The 18,189-nt window shown below is 53.0% G+C and overlaps 1 protein-coding gene across 1 annotated transcript; it reads left to right on the top strand.

Annotated features, from left to right (window-relative positions):
• The first annotated feature begins 10,764 nt into the window (after positions 1 to 10,764).
• Positions 10,765 to 18,119, top strand: IDH2 (isocitrate dehydrogenase (NADP(+)) 2). The gene is made up of 11 exons (XM_063142211.1): positions 10,765 to 10,892; positions 12,685 to 12,776; positions 13,379 to 13,544; positions 13,894 to 14,054; positions 14,827 to 14,970; positions 15,163 to 15,299; positions 15,539 to 15,690; positions 16,486 to 16,598; positions 16,942 to 17,039; positions 17,385 to 17,477; positions 17,702 to 18,119. Exons 1-11 carry the CDS (start codon positions 10,781 to 10,783, stop codon positions 17,787 to 17,789), a joined length of 1,356 nt encoding a protein of 451 aa, XP_062998281.1. The 5' UTR covers positions 10,765 to 10,780; the 3' UTR covers positions 17,790 to 18,119.
• Positions 18,120 to 18,189: the final 70 nt, after the last annotated feature.

Here is an 18,189-nt window from a genome sequence, read left to right as displayed (position 1 = left end):
TACACTCCCATCCACTCAGCCAGTAAAGCTGCATCTCTCAGGAGGTGGGCAGATGATCGCTCACCAAGGCAGCTAAGTCTTCTGGCAAGAGGGAGAACTGTTCTAGGGCTACTAATTCCCACAGTTTCTCCAGACAGCTTCCGTCAACTGCTTCCAGCCAGGAGTCCAGAAGCTTTTCCATTTGTGATGCCAACACAACAAAGCCCTCTTGAGTCGTCATTTTCAGGGCCCAGAACTGGTGTCGGCAGTGTTTGGCTGACAAGGCAAAGCACTGTCTCACCATCTGCTTAAATTTGGCACAGTCCTGTGTGTCCCTCTGAGGGACCACACCCAGCAAGTCTGCCAGTTCTCCCATCACCTGTGCCCTCAACACAGTCATTTTCTGGGGCCCAGTAACTCCCTGATCTTTGCAAGCCATCTCAAAAAGGGAGAAACACCCCCCCTCACCTGAACATCTTGTCCAGGATGATAAGTAGGAAACCATGGTCTAGCTTGGGCAATTCACGCCTTCCTCTGAACTTGGAGCTGGAGTTTTAAAGCCTCGACCTGAAGCTCCAGGGCTCGCGTCTGTTGCTGATAGATCTCCTGCCGCTGGCGGGGGGCACATTGCCAACTGGAAGCACTACCTTGGTGGCTCCCGCTGCTGGTGTTGGGTTTGGCAAGATTACTTAATGGCCACCAGGTGCCTGGCAGCCCCATCAGCCCCTCGCCCTCTGCCAATGGTTCCCTTCCAGCTGAAGCATCCTGGCCACTGACTGGGAGCTGTGCCGCTCGTGGCTGTGATGACGTAACTTGTAAAACCTGGCCAGGAATTTCTTCTGAATCCTTCCCCTGGCTGTTAGGGTAAAAACCCCAACCAAATGGGAGGGAACAGGAAAACCAGACAAGTCCAGATGCAGTGACCATTTCTTTATTGAACTACATGTGTAGGAGGAAACTCACCCTTGATGGGTCGAAGACGAGCTTCTCTGACCCATCATCCACAACCAACATCTTTTATAACATCCCCTGCCCCTCCTGATGAGGTCATGGCTCCTCCCTCCTCCCATCCCTTATTGATTGCAGTGTTCTACATTTTCCATAAATGAAACTATTTCTAACAGTTAACAATACATAATATTGTGACAATTATGTCCCATTTATGTAACTTACTGTACTAGATAAGTCCCCCCATGCCAAGGGTGGGCAAAGTTGACCGCTGACTTTGCTGTCCAATTGGGGGATGGACAGACATGGTTCGGGTGATAACAAGGAGCAGTGTGCTGAAGTGTCTGGGATAGTGGCAACTTGGATCCAGAATCCAAGGCTTAGCAGCTGTGTTTTGGAAACTGCTACATTTTGCCGAGCAGACTTAAACCCTGCTCTGCTGGGGTGGTGAGTGCAGGGCAACCTTGAGCAACCGGGCGGCTGCATTCTGATGCCTATTAATGAACAGTGGAGAAGGGAGGGGTATGGGTGACAGAACCGTGAGTGCTTGGTGTACTCTTCCCCATAGACAGGGGGTCTTCTGGCCACCTTAACATGGCTAGCAAAACAACAAACCTTCGGTTGCTTTGAACAAGGGCTCACCCTCAACACTTCTGTACCTCCTCCCTGTGTTAATTCCAGGGCACTGGCTTCGATCCCACCATGCGAATGAGATGCAGCCTCTGCACCCTCCTTACAAGGTAGGCCTGGGCCAAACACCCAACAACACAGCCAGCCCCCTCCCTCCAGCCAGCCCACACTGGACTTAGGCCAGAAGAGCCCTAGAAATAACCACACCAAAATAAGGCTTAAAGAGATTTATTAAAAAGGTTAAGGCCTTAAGCAACAGTAATAAACTGAAGAGGGGAGGAAGGGGGAATTGGAAGTGGTTAGAACAACAGACTAAAAGTAGCAGCACAGCAATAAAACTGTTAAAAGGTAGTAAAACTTAATAGCACAGACAAGTGGTTCACCGGAGCAACTTGAAGCAAAAAAAATAAAACCTGGCTACCTGTCCTCTAGCTGGAACACGGGTTTCTTGCCCAGCCAGACGATGGTCGCTTGCAACATTATAAGGGCCAAAGAAATGAAGGCTTCAGCTTGCTAACTCATTTTTATTCCCACAGCTCAGACCAGTGGAACGACAGGTTTCCGCCAGTCTGGGCTTGAGCTTCTCCTTGGGCTCCCTCCGTCCCTCCCTCCCTCCCAAGGGGAGCATTCCCACCGTTTCCAGCTGGAATTCGTCTCCCTCATTAAGAGTGGCCTTGGATCTCAGGCCCTAGTTTCCCGGTAAGGAGGGTCAGGTGGCAGTTTGCGTAGTAATTCTCACCAAGGACGGGTTCATCATCAAGAAGCCATGTGGCTTTCAATTTATAATCTATCCCCTGTTGCACCAGCCCTGCAGGGGAAGCCACAGACGTGAACCCCATGTTCTTATGACTCTGGAAAGGCACATGAATATCGTCACCCAGCTGCGGACACGACGGCTGCTACCCAGCTGAATTTTAAAATGTCTGGCTGTTATTTTAATAATGTATTAATTTTATATGTTTTAAATCAGTTTTATATATTTTATGGTATTTTTATATTTGATATTGTTCCCTGCCTCGATCCAGAGGAAGAGGCAGGTAAGAAATAAATTATTATTATTATTATCATCATCATCGAATGCAGTCCCTAGGAGGGACACGATCTGGGATGAGTGAGGGCGCAGTGCCCTCTAGTGGGCAGTGGGGACACAGCGTTGGTACCTTGGGTGAGGAGAGGCATCTTCGAGGCAGTCCCCAGCAGGATTTCTCCCCTCCACACACACACACATACCCTCCAGCGAAGAGCGCAGTCGCTGCTCGGGTTCCGTGGCCGACCCCTGCTTTCACGGACCGGCAAAGGGCTCATCTGCGTCTACATTCCTGAAACGTTAGAGCAAGCAAAATACTTTGCCAACCCTGGTAAAAAGAGGACTTTGAGCGCGTGCTGTTCCACACTTGAATCTCCCTGAAACCCTGACAGCATCATGACGACCCAAATAAAATGAAGTTTGTTTCTGTTGCCCTGATACTAAACACATTTACTTCGGAAGAACAACCGTTCTATTGTAGAAAAAATAATGAGTTCAAAGGAAAAACAATAAATTGAGCTTCTGTAACCACACACACACACACACACACACACACATTTAGGCTGCAAACCTATACTGGCTTATCGGGGAGTGAGGAGACTTTCTCACTGTCGGGAGGCCCACTGCCTTTCCTTCCACAGCCTGCTCTTACCTGCCCACTGGGAGAGCGTGTGCCACGGCAGTTTGATGAGGGATGGGAAAGGGCAGGAAGAGGACCCCATCAGTGAAATACTGGCCTTTTACACAGCATCTGATTTTATTGCCCTAGACTGGGACATTTGGTTCCTGCAGAAGCTCAGTAGCTTTTGCAGAGCAAAGGGTTTAATTGGCCTCTGCCTTTCACTTCTCCTACATAACTGCGGGCAGCAGATTGTACCAAAAGGAGAGAGAGGCCTTTGCTGCATCAGAGTGCCTCATAGGGCTGCCAATAGGCTCAGGGCTTTTAAACAGGTTTTACAGTTTCAAAAAGCAAGACAAAGGCCTCAACCACCTCACCCCGTAAAGTCAATTAAGGGATGTAAAATCCTCCCCAAATTCCGCAGAAACATTTCCCCTCTGAATGGGAAACTGTCGGGAGAATTGGAGGATTCTCTTCGCTGCACTCCATGTCCAAACATGGAGCGCCTCCTCCTCCTCCTCTTCCCTCCCCTATCCTGGCTCTTTCTTCACTTCTTTATTCCATAGTCTTGGGCAGGGGCAGAGCTAATTAGAGGGGAGATGTTTGGAGCCCCCCCTGCACCCCCAACACAGAATTTCTTTTCAAAACCCATTGGCGGGCTGCTCCCTGGTGCTTGTCACTGCTGCTGCCGCTGCTGCTGCCACAGGCGGAATCCCTGCTCCAGGAGCCCACTAGGCTTCATTTCCAAAATTGCACAGGCAATTTATCAGTCACACATGTCAGGAATTTCTCGGAGGGGCCACTTTTATCAGAATTTGTCTCCCAGCAGATATCCGGGTAATTGAAGTCCCCCATCACTACTTCATTACACTTGAAACACTGGCAATTTGCTTTTCAAAAGTTTCATCCTCGTCTTCTCCTTGATTGGGTGGTTGGTAGTAGACTCCGACGGTCCTGCTCCTTTTATTCCTTGCCCCATTTACTTGGGGCTCAATGGGGCTCCCAGGCTCATCCGCTTGTGCAGGGATAGGTATTTTTTAACATATAGTGCGACTGCACCTCCCTTTCTATTTCTTCTGTTCTTTTAAAACAAATTATACCCTTCAATTGTTGTTTTCCACTCATGGGAGTCACCCACCAAGTTTCAGTTATACCTCCAGCAATCGCAGAGCCATTGCACGGGTCTGCAGTGTTTCTCCCTCCGCAGTGTCAGCAGCAGGGCAGCCGTGTGCTCCTTCCAAGGCCAGAGCGGTAGCAGGCCGTTCCATTTCCCCCTTGTTGTTCTGCAGGCAGCTCGCGTTGATCCGACAGAGTTTTTATTTACCCTACTACATTACTGGTATGTTGCTGATGCTTAAGTATGCTGTTTGGGCGTAGCTGGACCATTCTGATCATGTCTTAATTTCAGCCCTGGGATCACTTGAGATGTGGGCAGTGGGGAGCAGTGGCAGCATGGAGGTGTTTGCTGCTTGTTCAAGTGACCAAATCTCACTGGGGAGGAAGGGTGGAGCAGATCTGACACCCCCCCCACACACATGTTCCCTCCCTGTTTTCCTCCGTTCTTCTGCTGCCTGCTGTCCTAAAAGGAGTTGTGCAAGCTTTCCCCTGGGGAAGATTGAGATGTGTACATTACATTCTTGTTCCTCTCCTCCCACTAACAACCTCCCAGCAAGATGGACTCTCCCTCTCTCCCTCCCTGTGTCTTGTCAGCTGTTAAGATCAAACTCCCTTTGGGTTGCAATGAGGAGATGCTTGTGGTGGGGGTCTTATCAGTCAGAGTCGGCAAGTTGGGATTACCTGAACCTCTGCTACGGCCTTGCGGTCTTTGTCGTCTAGACCTCCTATCTGCAGTTGGGGCCTCACATTTCATTTGGATGATAAGAGGTTTGCACAAGGAAGACTGCTGTGGTGTAGCCTAGTTTCAGGCCGACCCTTCCTGAGAAGAGCCCCTTCCCCCCCACACACACCCGGCACTTCTCATCACGGCAATCTTAAGAGAGAGAAATCTTGGTGACAGCTTGGAGAGTGTTTCATTTTCTTCTGCTTGTATTATTTATTTATTTAGCGCCATCCGTGTACATGGTGCTGTACAGAGTAAAACAATAAAATAGCAAAACCCTGCCGCATAGGCTTACATTCTAATAATTTCTAGTAATTTCCATTTGCCTTCCTGGATAAGTATGCAAACTGCACACACACAGGAGAAGCGTGCCCTTGTTGTGAAGAAGCTACAGGGCCCCACGGCATGGCATTCCTCGTCTTTCGGCTGTAGTCCTCTGAGAGAACTAGTCTCTTTAACAGCAAATGTTGAGAGCATGCAATGGCAGGGAAGGAGCTGGCATAGGTGGTTTAGTAATAGGGAAACTAGAAGGCTAAAAAACAGGCAGACTCCAAGGTTTTTTTCAGAAAGGTTTGTCTTTTTAAGGGTGGAAGAAACCCAAGGAATTGTGATTCATATTTGATAATAGAAGCTATATCTTTATGAAAGATGCACCAGTTGAGGACTGAATTAAAATTGAACTAAAATCCTGTGCTTGAGGTTTGGTATAATGGAGAAAGTAATTTTGTGTTGTTTTTCTTCTTTTTCTTACTGTTGTATAAGTGCAGAGATTGCAAAGAGTGCTGGAAATTGTATTATAGTAAACAATGTGTGTCCTGTCCAAATGTAGATGGCCGTGCTAGTTGTTGTGAAAAAGGTTGTGTAGCACACTAAATGTAGTTTGCTCCACCTCCACTGTCGCATTGGTTCTGTCTCTGTTGACTCCTCCTCCGTCCCACCAGCCCCCACTGAGCATAGCTAAGAAGTAATTGGCCATATACAGGCAAAACACACCCACCCATGATGGTGTCCCTTTTCGCATGCCACAGCTCAGGTTCCTCACAAGTGTTTGCTATGCCAAATACAACAGCCTTGCAGTCCTTCCAGCTTGTGAGTGTCTACCCACTCCACTTGAAGGATGCCTTTTTAGCCCTGAGGAGCTGCTATATGAAATTCCGAAGAGGGGTCTTTTGTGAGATGAGTGGGAGTGGAAGATCTGAGAGAGACTGAGGAGACTGCTGATGTCCAGCTGGAATCTGGCTTCCTGTAACTTGAGCCCATTAGTCTGTGTCCTGCACTCTGGCAGGATCACCCACCACAGCTTGCATATGTACAAAATGTTGTCTGGCACATGCTGCAAAGCCCTGCAGGTTATTAAACTATGGCAGGCTGATTTGATTGCATAAACCAAGTCCGTGGGTTCTGTGTTGCACGCATCGACGGCATATTAAGAGTCAACACTTCAAAACACGGTTAACTCGTAACAAATATCCAACATGGTTTGTATAGTAGGGACCATGGGAGCCATTGTGTTAATGCCCCAAGTACCCCAACACACCACCATTCCAGCCTTGCACAAGACCGCTGAGATGCTCAGGAGTGGGGAAGAGCTCTTGGTTTGAATGTCCCAGGTTTTACAGGTTAAAGGGCACATGAGTGTGTGGGGGTTTGCCTAGGACCCCCAAATCCCAGTCAGCACTGATTTGTGGCATCGCTTCTTCTCACAACAATGCTATAGGATGCTTAGGCAAAAGTGTCTGCCACAGACATCCTATTGTTTTTCTCGCTCTACGATGGGGTGGGCAGAAAGTAGATCTCCAAGGTCTTTGAACTTCCAACTCCCAGCATTCCTAACTGTTGGCCATGCTGGCGAGGGCTTCTGGGAGTTGAAGTCCAAAACATCTGGAGATCTACTTTCTGCCCATCTCTGCTCTACAAAATATCCCAATAATTTTTCTGATAGGATGTGAGCACATCTGGGAGCTCCAAATCTTGTTCTTAAGCACATTGTGGGCCTTAAAAACCCATCAAATCTGTTTCTAAATTCAACAAGGTAGTTTTTGACTCTGTGAGAAACTTTTACATACTGTAATTATGAGAAAACTCCAGTGCTTTCATGTCTGTTAAGTCATCAAGTTTGTGCTCAATTAAAATACCTTGTCTTAAAATTGGCGGTGCCGGTAATTACATAATAGCTCTGCTGCTGTTGAAAGGAATCCTGGGCAAATGGTTGCTGGAGGGTTGTTTTTTTTAAAAAAAAATGGTTAGGTGCTGTTCATTTGTTTTTATTGCTGTGTTTTAATGGTATTTTTAAATATGTTTTTATGTTTTAATCAAAATTGTTTTAATCTGCATTTTACTATCAATAGCTGTCTTAGGTGAAATTTTTGGTGGAACGGTAGGACAGACCAACGGCCTACTCTCTGGTGTGCAGAGTTCTCTCTAGGACAAAGCTTCAATTCTGCACTTTGTGAGAATTTTTTTAAAATCAAATAAATAAAAAATAAAAATAAAAAAATTCAAAACTTCTTATAAAACTATGAATCAAATATATATATATATATATATATATATATATATATATATATATATATTATTGTATAGGGAAAAATGGCTATTGAAATGTTAAGAATACCACAGGTGTTGTATCCCATGTGAGTTTGATTTTGTAAATAAATTTTAAACTGTGTTAATCTGATTGATTGTAGCTCCTGAAGGATTATTTCTAATCTGAAACGTCGAGCGTTCCAGACACTGACAAGAACTATTAAAGGTTTTAATCATTTTTAACGGCACCAGAGCTGGTCTCTCAATCCGCGCCTGACACAGTCTCAACTTTATGCCATCTTCAGAGATGGTATGAAAGTGAGAAGCAGCCCACTGAAAGCAATGAGGAGCATCGCCACCGTGGAGTCAAGCGTGCAACCAACCCCAGCACTGCACCATCAGCGCAGGCGCCCCTGATAGGAAGGCCGTCAGTCGGAGGTCTCTGGCTGGCCGTTGTGCACAGCAGGGGCCAACGAGGCAAAAGGCAGAGCGCCTCCTCCACCTCTCGTCTGAGTGTCCTCAGGGACAACATGGCTCGCCAGTCTCCATGTGTATGGAAAGGTGAGCTGGCCTGCAGGTCCTGTGACCTCCTCTGTCCACTGAGATGGAAGAGGGTGGCCCAGCTCAGCGAGACCCAGAGACCCCAGGCTGCGATCGAGGGCAGGGATAGGTGACCTCCACTTGTTTTGGACTACCACTCCCACAATTGCTGATCATCCCATGCTCTTGCTAACTGGGTCTTATGTGAGTTCTGGTCCAAGTTACCTGGCGGCACCAGGCTGTGCACCCCCGGCGTCTTCTGATATCTCACGACTGCCAAACCTTCCCCTACTTCCTAATTCCCTAACCCCTGGAAATCATCCTTCCAAGACCCCCCCCCCCGGCCGTTTCATAGTTTCCTAAGCCAAAGAATGAGGAGCCCCCAACTCAGCGTGATTTCATGAGAGCGGTCTTGCTGGGACCTGCTCAGCTCGGCCAAGTCCAGGGACACACAAAGAAAGCATTAGGGACTCCCTGACCCCACCTGCCAGCTGCCCAGAGCTCACCTTTTCAAACCCCTCTTCTTTCCCCACTGCCCACCTTCTCTACTAACACTTTGAATTGCTGTTTTGTGCTGCCTTCTCAATAAAACCTCCTTTTCTGGAAGTTTTGATCCTGCCTCCATTGCTCCCCCCCCCAAACACTGTACCTAGACTAAGGGCCCTAATCTACAGACATGTACTTTGGTAAACATTCTCGTTTCCCTACGGGACTTGCAGCAGCCAGCCCTCTGGCAGAACAGAGCCAGAGAGGAAGTGGGGAGAGCTGCCCTGAACAAGAGCAAAACCTCCCCCTCCGTCACTCATGTTCTACACGGACTTATTCCTGAAGACGGACAAGCAGGTCTTAGATGTGTAAGGATGCACCTCCACAGGCAGGTACTGGTGGGTGCAGTGCCAGTCGGGGCAGCCGTTTTGCCATGGGGGCGGGGTGGCCCTGCGCTTTTTGGAGTGGTGTCTTCTTGCCTCAACCTGTGCCCTCGGAATGGAGAGTGGGGATGGGGGTGGGTGGGCTCCAAGCAGGGGTGGGGGGCTTTCCCTTGCCCCCGGCAGGCATCCATTGTTGCTCATAGGCGCCTTGCCGTGCAACATCGCAGCCTGGACACACGGAGCAGAACAAACTGCTTCTTCTTCGGTCTTACTTGCTATCTTTAGATCTACCACCAGTAGATCCCGATCTATGTTCAGCCTGCATAGAATCCTGACTAAGTAAAGCTAAAGCAGCAACTTAAGGAGCCTGGCAACAGAACAGGAGCTTATGGCCGCCTGGACCCTTGGCTGGTGCCTGTGGCATAACCCTAGTGGGGAAGCCCCCCAGCCCTGCCTCCCCACCCCTGCTCCTCTGCTAGAGGCATTCAATCCACCCAGCTGATAGGGAGAGGGGAGGACCCACATGTCATAGAATCATGGAATAGCAGAGTTGGAAGGGGCCTACAAGGCCATCGAGTCCAACCCCTGCTCAGTGCAGGAATCCACCCTAAAGCATCCCTGACAGATGGTTGTCCAGCTGCCTCTTGAAGGCCTCTAGTGTGGGAGAGCCCACAACCTTCCTAGGTAACTGGTTCCATTGTCGTACTGCTCTGACAGTCAGGAAGTTTTTCCTGATGTCCAGCTGGAATCTGGCTTCCTTTAACTTGAGCCCGTTATTCCGTGTCCTGCACTCTGGGAGGATCGAGAAGCGATCCTGGCCCTCCTCTGTGTGACAACCTTTTAAGTCCTTGAAGAGTGCTATCAATCATCTCAGGATCCCTTCCCTCCCTAGGATGCTGCAGCTGGGGATCCCTGAGCGAAGGCGCTCCGCCTGCCCAATGGAGAGGGCCTGGGCCCACCAGCCCCCGCCTGCGCTCAGTGTCACCTGGGGCGGGCAGAAGAGCCTGTCCCAGACTCTTCTGCCCGCCCCAGGAGCTCTCCCTCGGGCCTCGCGCGGGCTGGCCCGTCAGGCCGCCTTCTTGGACGGTACAGGCTGCCTGCCGGAGCACCTGGCTAAGGAAGAGACGGGCGGCCAACCCAGCCCACCTCCCTTGGGCGCAGGACATGGCGCTGCTCGTCGCCCAGGGGCCGCCCCGACCCCCTCCGGGAGGCCCGTCGGAGGCGCCCGCATGCTTTGGGGCCTTTGCCCTGCCGTGGGCAAACCGTGGCGAAATGGCCGGAGCTGCGCGCTGCCCTTGGACCCCCGCCTTGAAGGGTGCTTCTTCTCGCCAGCCGCGCCTGGCCTGGCGACCCGCCCTGCCGAGACTGCCGCTCAAAGGCCAACGCGGGGCACCCCGCCGAGCCGGCCTCAATCCGCGGGGGGCAGCCGGCCAGGCCGCCCCGGCACATCCCGCAAGGCACGAGCGGGGGCGGCGGGGTGGCTGCCGGGCTGCCCGCGGAGCCGGAGAGGAACAAAAGCGCACGTGGCCACCAAGTGCGCTTTTGGGCAGCCGAGGCCGGGCGGGAGGGACGGCTCTGCCGGGGCTCCGGGCCCCGAGTCCGCCTGTCCGCCCGCCCGCCCGCGCCCCGCCCCGGGGAGGGCCCGCCGCGCAGGGACTCAGCCAGGGGACAGGCCAGCCACCGGCCGGGGGGCGGCTCCATCTGCTGCGCCCGCCGCCCGGCTCGCCGCCTCTTGCTCGCGCTGCCTCCCTCCCTCCCTCCCTCTCTGCGCTCCTTCTGCTCCTGCTGCTCCGGCCGCCGCGATGGCGCTCTACCTCCGCGCCGCAGCCCCCGCCGCCTCGGCTGCCTTGGGCCGCTCGACCGCCGCGCTGCTCCCGGGGCTGAGCGCCTCGCACCGCCCGCCGCGGCGGCACTGTGAGTGGGGGCTGCGGGACGGGGCGGGAGCGAGCCGACAGAGCCCGCCTGGCGCTTCCCCGGCTTGGGCCTGGGCCTGGCGAGGCTGCGTGCCCCCCGGCTGGCCCGCGGGAGAAGGCGGCTCCCCGGAGCCTTCGCTTTGCGTCGCCCCCCCCGCCCCCCGCAAGCGGCCCCGGGCCGGGCGGCAGCGGCGGGTCCCCTGGCCCCGGTGACCTTGGGGGTGCCTCGCCTGGCGCTTGTGGGCCTCCCCCGGGGACTATATTTAGTGCCGCCTGCCTGGGGCACGTCTCGGGTGGAGCCGCAGCCGCCGAGACGCGGGGCAGGGCGGCGCTTTCCGCTCGGAAGGGGCCGGCTTCGGGCCCGGGAGGGCGCCGGGGCTCTGCAAAAGGCCAGCAGCCACTGGTCGCGGGCTCGGGGCCGCCTCTCGACGTGCTGCTGTGCTGTGCAGCAGCGGTGGGGAGGGGGCATGAAGCACACGCCTGCGGGTGCAGAGCGCCCACCCTCTGCAGCCGGCCGCGGACGTGGGGCTGCATCCAAGAAGGGGGTGCTGGCGGGGGTCTCTGTGCCCTCCCCCAGTTCCCACAAAGCCCGCCTTTGTTTTAAGCAGGCATTTAACCTTGACGCGTGTCTGTGGCTTGGTCCACATCTTCTGTTGTGTGTGTGTGTGTGTGTGTGGGGGTGTCCCCACATAAAGGCCCCATCTAAAACATTTAAATAAATAGACCAGCTAGATCCTTCCTGCTTGGAAGACCCTCAGCATGTTTCTCTGAGCCTCCACCATAAGGTTTTATGGGGCTGCTATACAGCTTGGCCTAGGACTCTTTTAAAAGGGGGATTTATGGGGTGGGCAGAACCCTCAACACAGAATGTGGGTACTCTTTCCTCTGCACAACCCCCCACCCGCTTTAAGCACCTCTGGCAGTGTGTTGGAGGGAATCCTGACCGCTCCCTTGTGGAGGGAGGGGTGGGCAGGCGCCTGCAGGGAGTGGCTGCGCACCCGCGGCCCTCTCAGGGTGACCTTGTCCCTTGACCGGCGGGAGCAGTGGCCGTGAGGTCCTCTCCGGCTCCTGGGACAGTGGGCAGGTCCCCGCAGAGGCGCCTGGGCGCCAGAGAATGCTCTGATTAGGGCAGCACCTGAAAGGCAGAGCTTCGGGCTGAGCTGGAGCTGGATTAGAGGCCCACAGGCAGCAGCATTTAATTGACTTTCCCTTCTGCTAGGGTCAGTCACAGGGGAGACGGCTTGGCCTGATTGCAGCAGCAGCGCCCGCCCGCCCGTACTTCAGATTCTTAACCATCAGTCATTGTTAAACATAGTCAAAGGAACAAGTCTGGCTGAGGGAGAACTCACCATTTTCACATAGGAGGGATGTAAACAGTGCCCCTCCTGCTGTCCCTCCGCAAAAGATCTGTTTGGAACTGGGATGAATATATACATGTGTGTCAAATTCCAAGGACTGAGGACTTTTCCAGCCATGGTTCTGTCAAACACACTGCAGCTCCACCTGACACAGCCCACACCACAAGGTTGTTGGATCCAGTTGGGGGCTTGAGGATGGCTCCACGGGGGCCCGGGACAGTTGGAAGCAGCCCCTGGCCAGTCCAGCTTCTGTTCCCAGTGTTGGCTGGAGAGGGGAGGCTCCTTCCCGACAAGTGTTCCATGCATCTATCCACCTCTCACTCACGCTGCCCCTGGCCTGTGGGAGTGGTGGGGCTGGAGCCAGTGCAAAGCAGGCCTTGGCTTTAGGCCCTCTTCAGCATTCTGACATCTTCTCCCCCCCCCCCTTCCTCCAAGATGCTGATAAAAGAATTAAGGTTGCCAACCCTGTGGTGGAGATGGATGGTGATGAGATGACCCGCATCATCTGGGCCTTCATCAAGGAGAAGGTACCTTAACGCCTGAGCTAACCCAGGGACTGTAAATAAAGTGGCCATGGTCACAGCCGATGAATCTGTAGTGTGGCCACATGTAGAATATGATGTACAGTTCTGAGACAGGTAAAGAGAGTGGTGGGCTGGGGGACATTTCCTCTGAAGAAGAAAGAAGGTGTTTGGGCCTTTTTGGTTTAGGCTAAAAATGTAGGGGCGAGGCCCGATAGATTGGTAGCGCTCTGAATAGTGCGGAGAGTGGTTAGACGTTTCGTCTCATAATTTCAGACTTGTCACTGGATATATCCCAACTATACCAAGCTGTAGAATGAGGTCAGGGAAGTATCACATTTTCCCATGTAAAGAATATTGTATCATTGTTGTGACAGAAGTGCTATGTTGAGGGAATATGTGTACATAATATGAATTTAAAAACAAATATGCATTTATTGCATGAAACATATCATGGGTCCGGGGCCTTTGGCAGTGTGGCACCCCGTTGAGGTATGTCGGATCATGTGGCCAGTGTCTGTGTGTGGGCGTGGGCGTGTGCCTGGTGCAGTTGGAGGCGACACGCTGGTCTCTTGTCCTCACTTGGTTTTCTCATGGCCACCGTGCAGCTGATCCTGCCCAACGTGGATGTTCAGTTGAAGTACTTTGACTTGGGGCTGCCACATCGAGACCAGACCGATGACCAGGTCACCATTGACTCAGCCCTGGCAACTCAGAAATACAGTGTGGCTGTCAAGTGTGCCACCATCACCCCTGATGAGGCCCGAGTGGAAGGTAGGTGGCCGCTGCCGCGCTCGCTCATGGCAGGGTTCAGAGGGCCCTGCAAGGCGTGCCGTCCAGTCCCTCTCCCTAACGTGAACCAGAAGTCGATTCCTCCAAGAGCAAATCACAAGTGGAGAGCAGGCGCTTGCTGGCAGAGCGGTTTGCTCCAGGTGACGCTGGGGATTTCCCTCGGAGAGCGGCAGCTCCGTTCCTGGAAGGAAGCGGCTGGCTTTCTCTAGGGCTGACTGAACCGGAGTGGAGTCTAGTGCTTAGGAGCCAACTGGCAAAAGTTGTGCTGATTCTGGAGTGGCGGAAATCTGCTCTCTCTGGCCTGACTTCTTCTCTCCTCCAACCCACTTAGAATTCAAGCTAAAGAAAATGTGGAAGAGCCCTAACGGCACGATCAGGAACATCCTGGGTGGGACCGTCTTCAGAGAACCAATCATCTGCAAGAATATTCCTCGCCTGGTCCCAGGTTGGACGAAGCCCATCACCATTGGCAGGCATGCCCATGGGGACCAGGTTTGTTAAAGCAGGGCCGTGGGCGTACTTGTAGCCAGGGGGTGAGGAGTGCTGCTGCAAGTTCATTTGACGGGATGTCTCAGATGTCCTAGTAAGTGGCAGCCGGGCCGTGGATTGGGATGGGATGTGCAGTGAGCCATTGGGGGGCAGCTAAGGCCACTGCGCGCCTTCTGGCACTTGCGGGCACAGAGTGGCTGTTGTTGTCGTCGTCGTCTCATTTCACACTTGGGCATTTCAGTTGTTAAAGTTTCTACAGCTGGGGCTCCTCCCAATCTGCTTCCCCACCACAGATACGTTTGCTGCAGCCAAAACTCTGTATGGAAAGCAATAACAGCAGAACATGTGCTCATTTTGTATCAAAGTGTGCAGCTTCCTCCTTTTATTCAGAATTTGACAGTTGAACTTTTATAGGATTTCAAAGTTCTTAGCAAGAAAAGAAATACGAGTAAAATGAGGAATATCAGGGAAAGTAGTTGGAATCTTCCTTGAGCACTGAAAACTTTGGCAGGCCCAGTTGATAATAAATCAGCATCTTCCCTGAGGGTTAGATACTTGCTTTTTAGAACAATTCTTCTGAATTCAAATTCTGTATAGTATTCTATGGCCGTAGAGCCAGAGAAGAGAAACAGTGCTGTGGGTGCTGAAAGAAATGGCAAGGTGGGGAGAGGGATCCGTGGCAACAGGAGAGGTAACAGCAGAGGTAGATTGTTGGGAGTGGGGCCCTGGTGAACTGCTAGTGTAACAGCCGTTGGAATGCTTGCTTGCCTTTCAGTACAAAGCCACCGATTTCGTCGTGGACAGGTCGGGGACATTTAAGATGGTTTTCACTCCCAAGGATGGCAGTGGAGTCAAGGAGTGGGAAGTCTACAACTTCCCTGGTGGAGGTGTCGGCATGGGCATGTACAATACTGACGAGGTGAGGGCAGGGCTACTGGGAGCCTTTACGAGTGCGCTCGGGCGCATGCTCTGGTTGAGTAGCCTCCCCAGCTTCCATGGAGCATGCAGGCCATGCCTCTGCTCTGGAGCCAGGAGAGCCATCACAGGCGCTGGCTAGCCAGGCCTGGCTTCTAGGCCATCTCCCACTGAGTGCTCTGTCTGCCCCTTGCAGTCCATCTCGGGCTTTGCCCACAGCTGCTTCCAGTATGCCATCCAGAAGAAGTGGCCCCTCTACTTGAGCACCAAAAACACCATCCTCAAGGCCTATGATGGGCGTTTCAAGGACATCTTCCAGGAGATCTTTGACAAGTGAGCTGTTCTGGACCCTCTGTGCCTGTGCCATGGTGGGGTGGGAGTTCCCTCGGCCACCCCCATCCAGCATTGCCTGCTGAGCTCCTGAGACCCAGGGCTCTTTGCCTCCTCGTTGGGATGGGGCTGCTTTCGAGGGACTTTACCGGGAAGAATCTGGGGCTGACGCTGCCTCAGCTTGGCAGGGGACTGCCTGCCCTCTTGGGACCTTTCCGTAATCTGCTGCCCTTTATTGTCAGGCACTACAAGACCGACTTCGACAAGCTCAAGATCTGGTACGAGCACCGGCTCATTGACGACATGGTGGCCCAGGTGCTGAAATCTGTTGGTGGCTTTGTCTGGGCTTGCAAGAACTATGACGGAGATGTCCAGTCTGACATCCTGGCCCAAGGTACTGTGCTGGGGTTGTGGGGTTTTTTGCCACATCAGGCCACTGGTCCATCCAGATCAGCATTGGCTCTCCCTTCATCCCTGCCTGGCCCAAACTGATACCCTTTCCCTGCAGTGCAAGCGCTTGCTGTAGCCCTGCCTAGCCTTTGTATTGTATTCTCAAAGGACAGATTTTCTAGTCATGTGCGGAACCCTTTCAGAAGGCAAAGCAGGATTGCTGAAGCGCCCCTGAGAGGAAGCATTGTCGGGGGCGGGAGGGTCACAAGACAAGGCCAGAAACCTTGATGCTCCCCCAGCTCCTTCGGACTAGGATCCCCAGAAATTGATTCTGTTTTCCAAGTGGGCTGTCCTGCACCTAGAACCAGGGGTGGGGAGGCACTTGTGACCTTCCAGATTTTTTGGCTTGCAAACTCCCATTGGCCCTAGCCAGCATAGCTAGTGGTGAGGGATCATGGGAGTTGCAGTCCAGCCACATCCGGAGGGTCACCTTTGAACTCCTCTCGCCTGGCTCCACCATCTCAAGCAGTTGCCAGTTCTGAGGAGTGGATTAGGAGTGGCAGGTCAGCTGACAGTCACTCCGTGGATTCTTTGCATGGTGGTCAAGTGGAACTTGGAGGGTTTTTTTGACTTGGAAGTCAGCTCAGGCCTTGGCAGTTTAGCCAGCCGATGGAGCTGGCGTCAAGGGCCTCTGGGGCGGTGGGGGTGCTCCCAAGTCACAGGAGCGGTGTGCCCCAAGGCAGCTCCCCTCTGTGCAGGGCGGAAGAAACCTTGGATGGGTGTTTGGCTTTGCTTCCAGGGTTTGGCTCGCTGGGCCTCATGACTTCTGTCCTCATCTGTCCGGATGGAAAAACCATCGAAGCAGAGGCTGCCCATGGCACAGTCACGCGCCACTACCGGGAACACCAGAAGGTGGGTGAGTGTAAGCGGAGACCAGTGGAGGGACGTGGGCTCCCTCTCCTGGCCAGGTACTTGGATCTTTGCACTGCTGCTGGCTTTTATCTTGGCTCCTATTTTGGTTTTATTCTGTTAAAAACTCATGGTTTTTATATCGTGTTTTACTGTGTGATTGAATGCTATAGTTTTCAGCTTTGCCTTATAAACAGACCAGAGAGTTTCAGCTCATGGGTGGCATAAAAATGTAATACATAAATAAGAAGTATCGTGGCTTCTGACTGGCTGGCCATCTGAAGAACACAGCCTGCCTGTAATTTGGCCTACCTGTCTCTCCCCACCCCACCGCCCCATCTTGTAGGGCCGTCCCACCAGCACCAACCCCATTGCCAGCATCTTTGCCTGGACACGAGGCCTGGAGCATAGAGGCAAACTAGACAGCAACCCAGACCTCATCAAGTAAGGACGGAGCGCAGCAGAATGAGACTTGAGCACTGCTGGGGGAGTGGGGGCAGTGGGCTGTGGCTACCCTGGACTCTGGAAGCCCAGAGGCAGGTGCACACGGCACACACAAGGGGCCTTGGCTCAGATGTGTGCGATACCAGGCCCCCAAGGACAAGGTGTGCACAAGTAGCGGGAGAGAGGTGGGCAGGGGGGCAGCGGGACTGAGAGAGCAAAGCAGCTTCATGCACTTCACATGGAGGCTGGGCCTATCCTGTCCTGCCAGGCTGCTCAGAGCAGCTGTTGGCCGCCGCGGGGATATGCACAGGGCCAGAAGCTAGGATCCTCTCCCTCTCTGGCCAGGTTCGCTCAGACTCTGGAGAAGGTCTGCGTTGAGACAGTGGAGAGCGGGTCAATGACCAAGGATTTGGCTGGCTGCATCCATGGATTAAGCAAGTAAGCCTTCCTGGAGGTGGGAATCCCCTGGTCTCTTGGGGGCGTTTTCTCTAGCAGTGGCCTGTGGAGGCCAAGCAGCGGCCTTCCCTCATGTGGCCAAGGGTGTGTGTGTGTGTCTCTGCTTGCGTTCGGGGGGTTGCCCAGTAGCCACCATGAGTCACAGGAGGCTGGTTCCGTCCCCGCCCCTTCAGTGGCGACTTCTGTTCCTTTTTGTGCATTTCCAGTGTGAAATTGGACGAGCACTATGTGAACACCACCGACTTCCTGGATGCCATCAAGAACAATCTGGACAAAGCCCTGGGCAAACAGTAGAGGGGGGTGGTGGGGGTGGGGGTGGTTGTAAAGTCCTTTTGTGTGGAGGCACCACATGAAGGTGGCGAACCCCGTTTTTAACAGAACAAGTTCTGGCTGTTTCTACCTTCAGCCAGGAAGACATTTTTTAAAAATGGTTTTCTAAAGGTCGGTTTCTTAACCCTTTTTAGCTGGCCCACAGGGGCCCACGGACATGTCCCGCCTGCTGCTCCCGCTAGTCAGGTGGAGGCTCCCACCTTGCCAGGCACGGATCATGGTTTTGTGCTGTAATTTATGTACTGTGGTTTGGGCCTCATGGTGTCAAACGGAGCTATTAAAATCTAGCTTTCACACCCTGCCTGCTCTCTCATTGCTGCTTCCTCGCGTTAACGGTCCATGGCAGAGACTCCTGTCCCATCCA

The sequence above is a fragment of the Elgaria multicarinata genome, chromosome 16 (genome assembly GCF_023053635.1).
Source record: "Elgaria multicarinata webbii isolate HBS135686 ecotype San Diego chromosome 16, rElgMul1.1.pri, whole genome shotgun sequence".
In the NCBI taxonomy this organism is placed as follows: Eukaryota; Metazoa; Chordata; class Lepidosauria; order Squamata; family Anguidae; genus Elgaria; species Elgaria multicarinata.
This window is presented reverse-complemented; position numbering and strand designations above follow the sequence as displayed.

Excerpts from the sequence above, each read along its gene's own strand:
- IDH2 (XM_063142211.1), top strand. The coding sequence starts at position 10,781 with ATGGCGCTCTACCTCCGCGCCGCAGCCCCCGCCGCCTCGGCTGCCTTG. Across the intron at positions 10,893-12,684 it reads CCGCCCGCCGCGGCGGCACT|ATGCTGATAAAAGAATTAAG; the intron begins GTGAGTGGGGGC and ends CCTTCCTCCAAG. Across the intron at positions 14,971-15,162 it reads GCATGTACAATACTGACGAG|TCCATCTCGGGCTTTGCCCA; the intron begins GTGAGGGCAGGG and ends TGCCCCTTGCAG.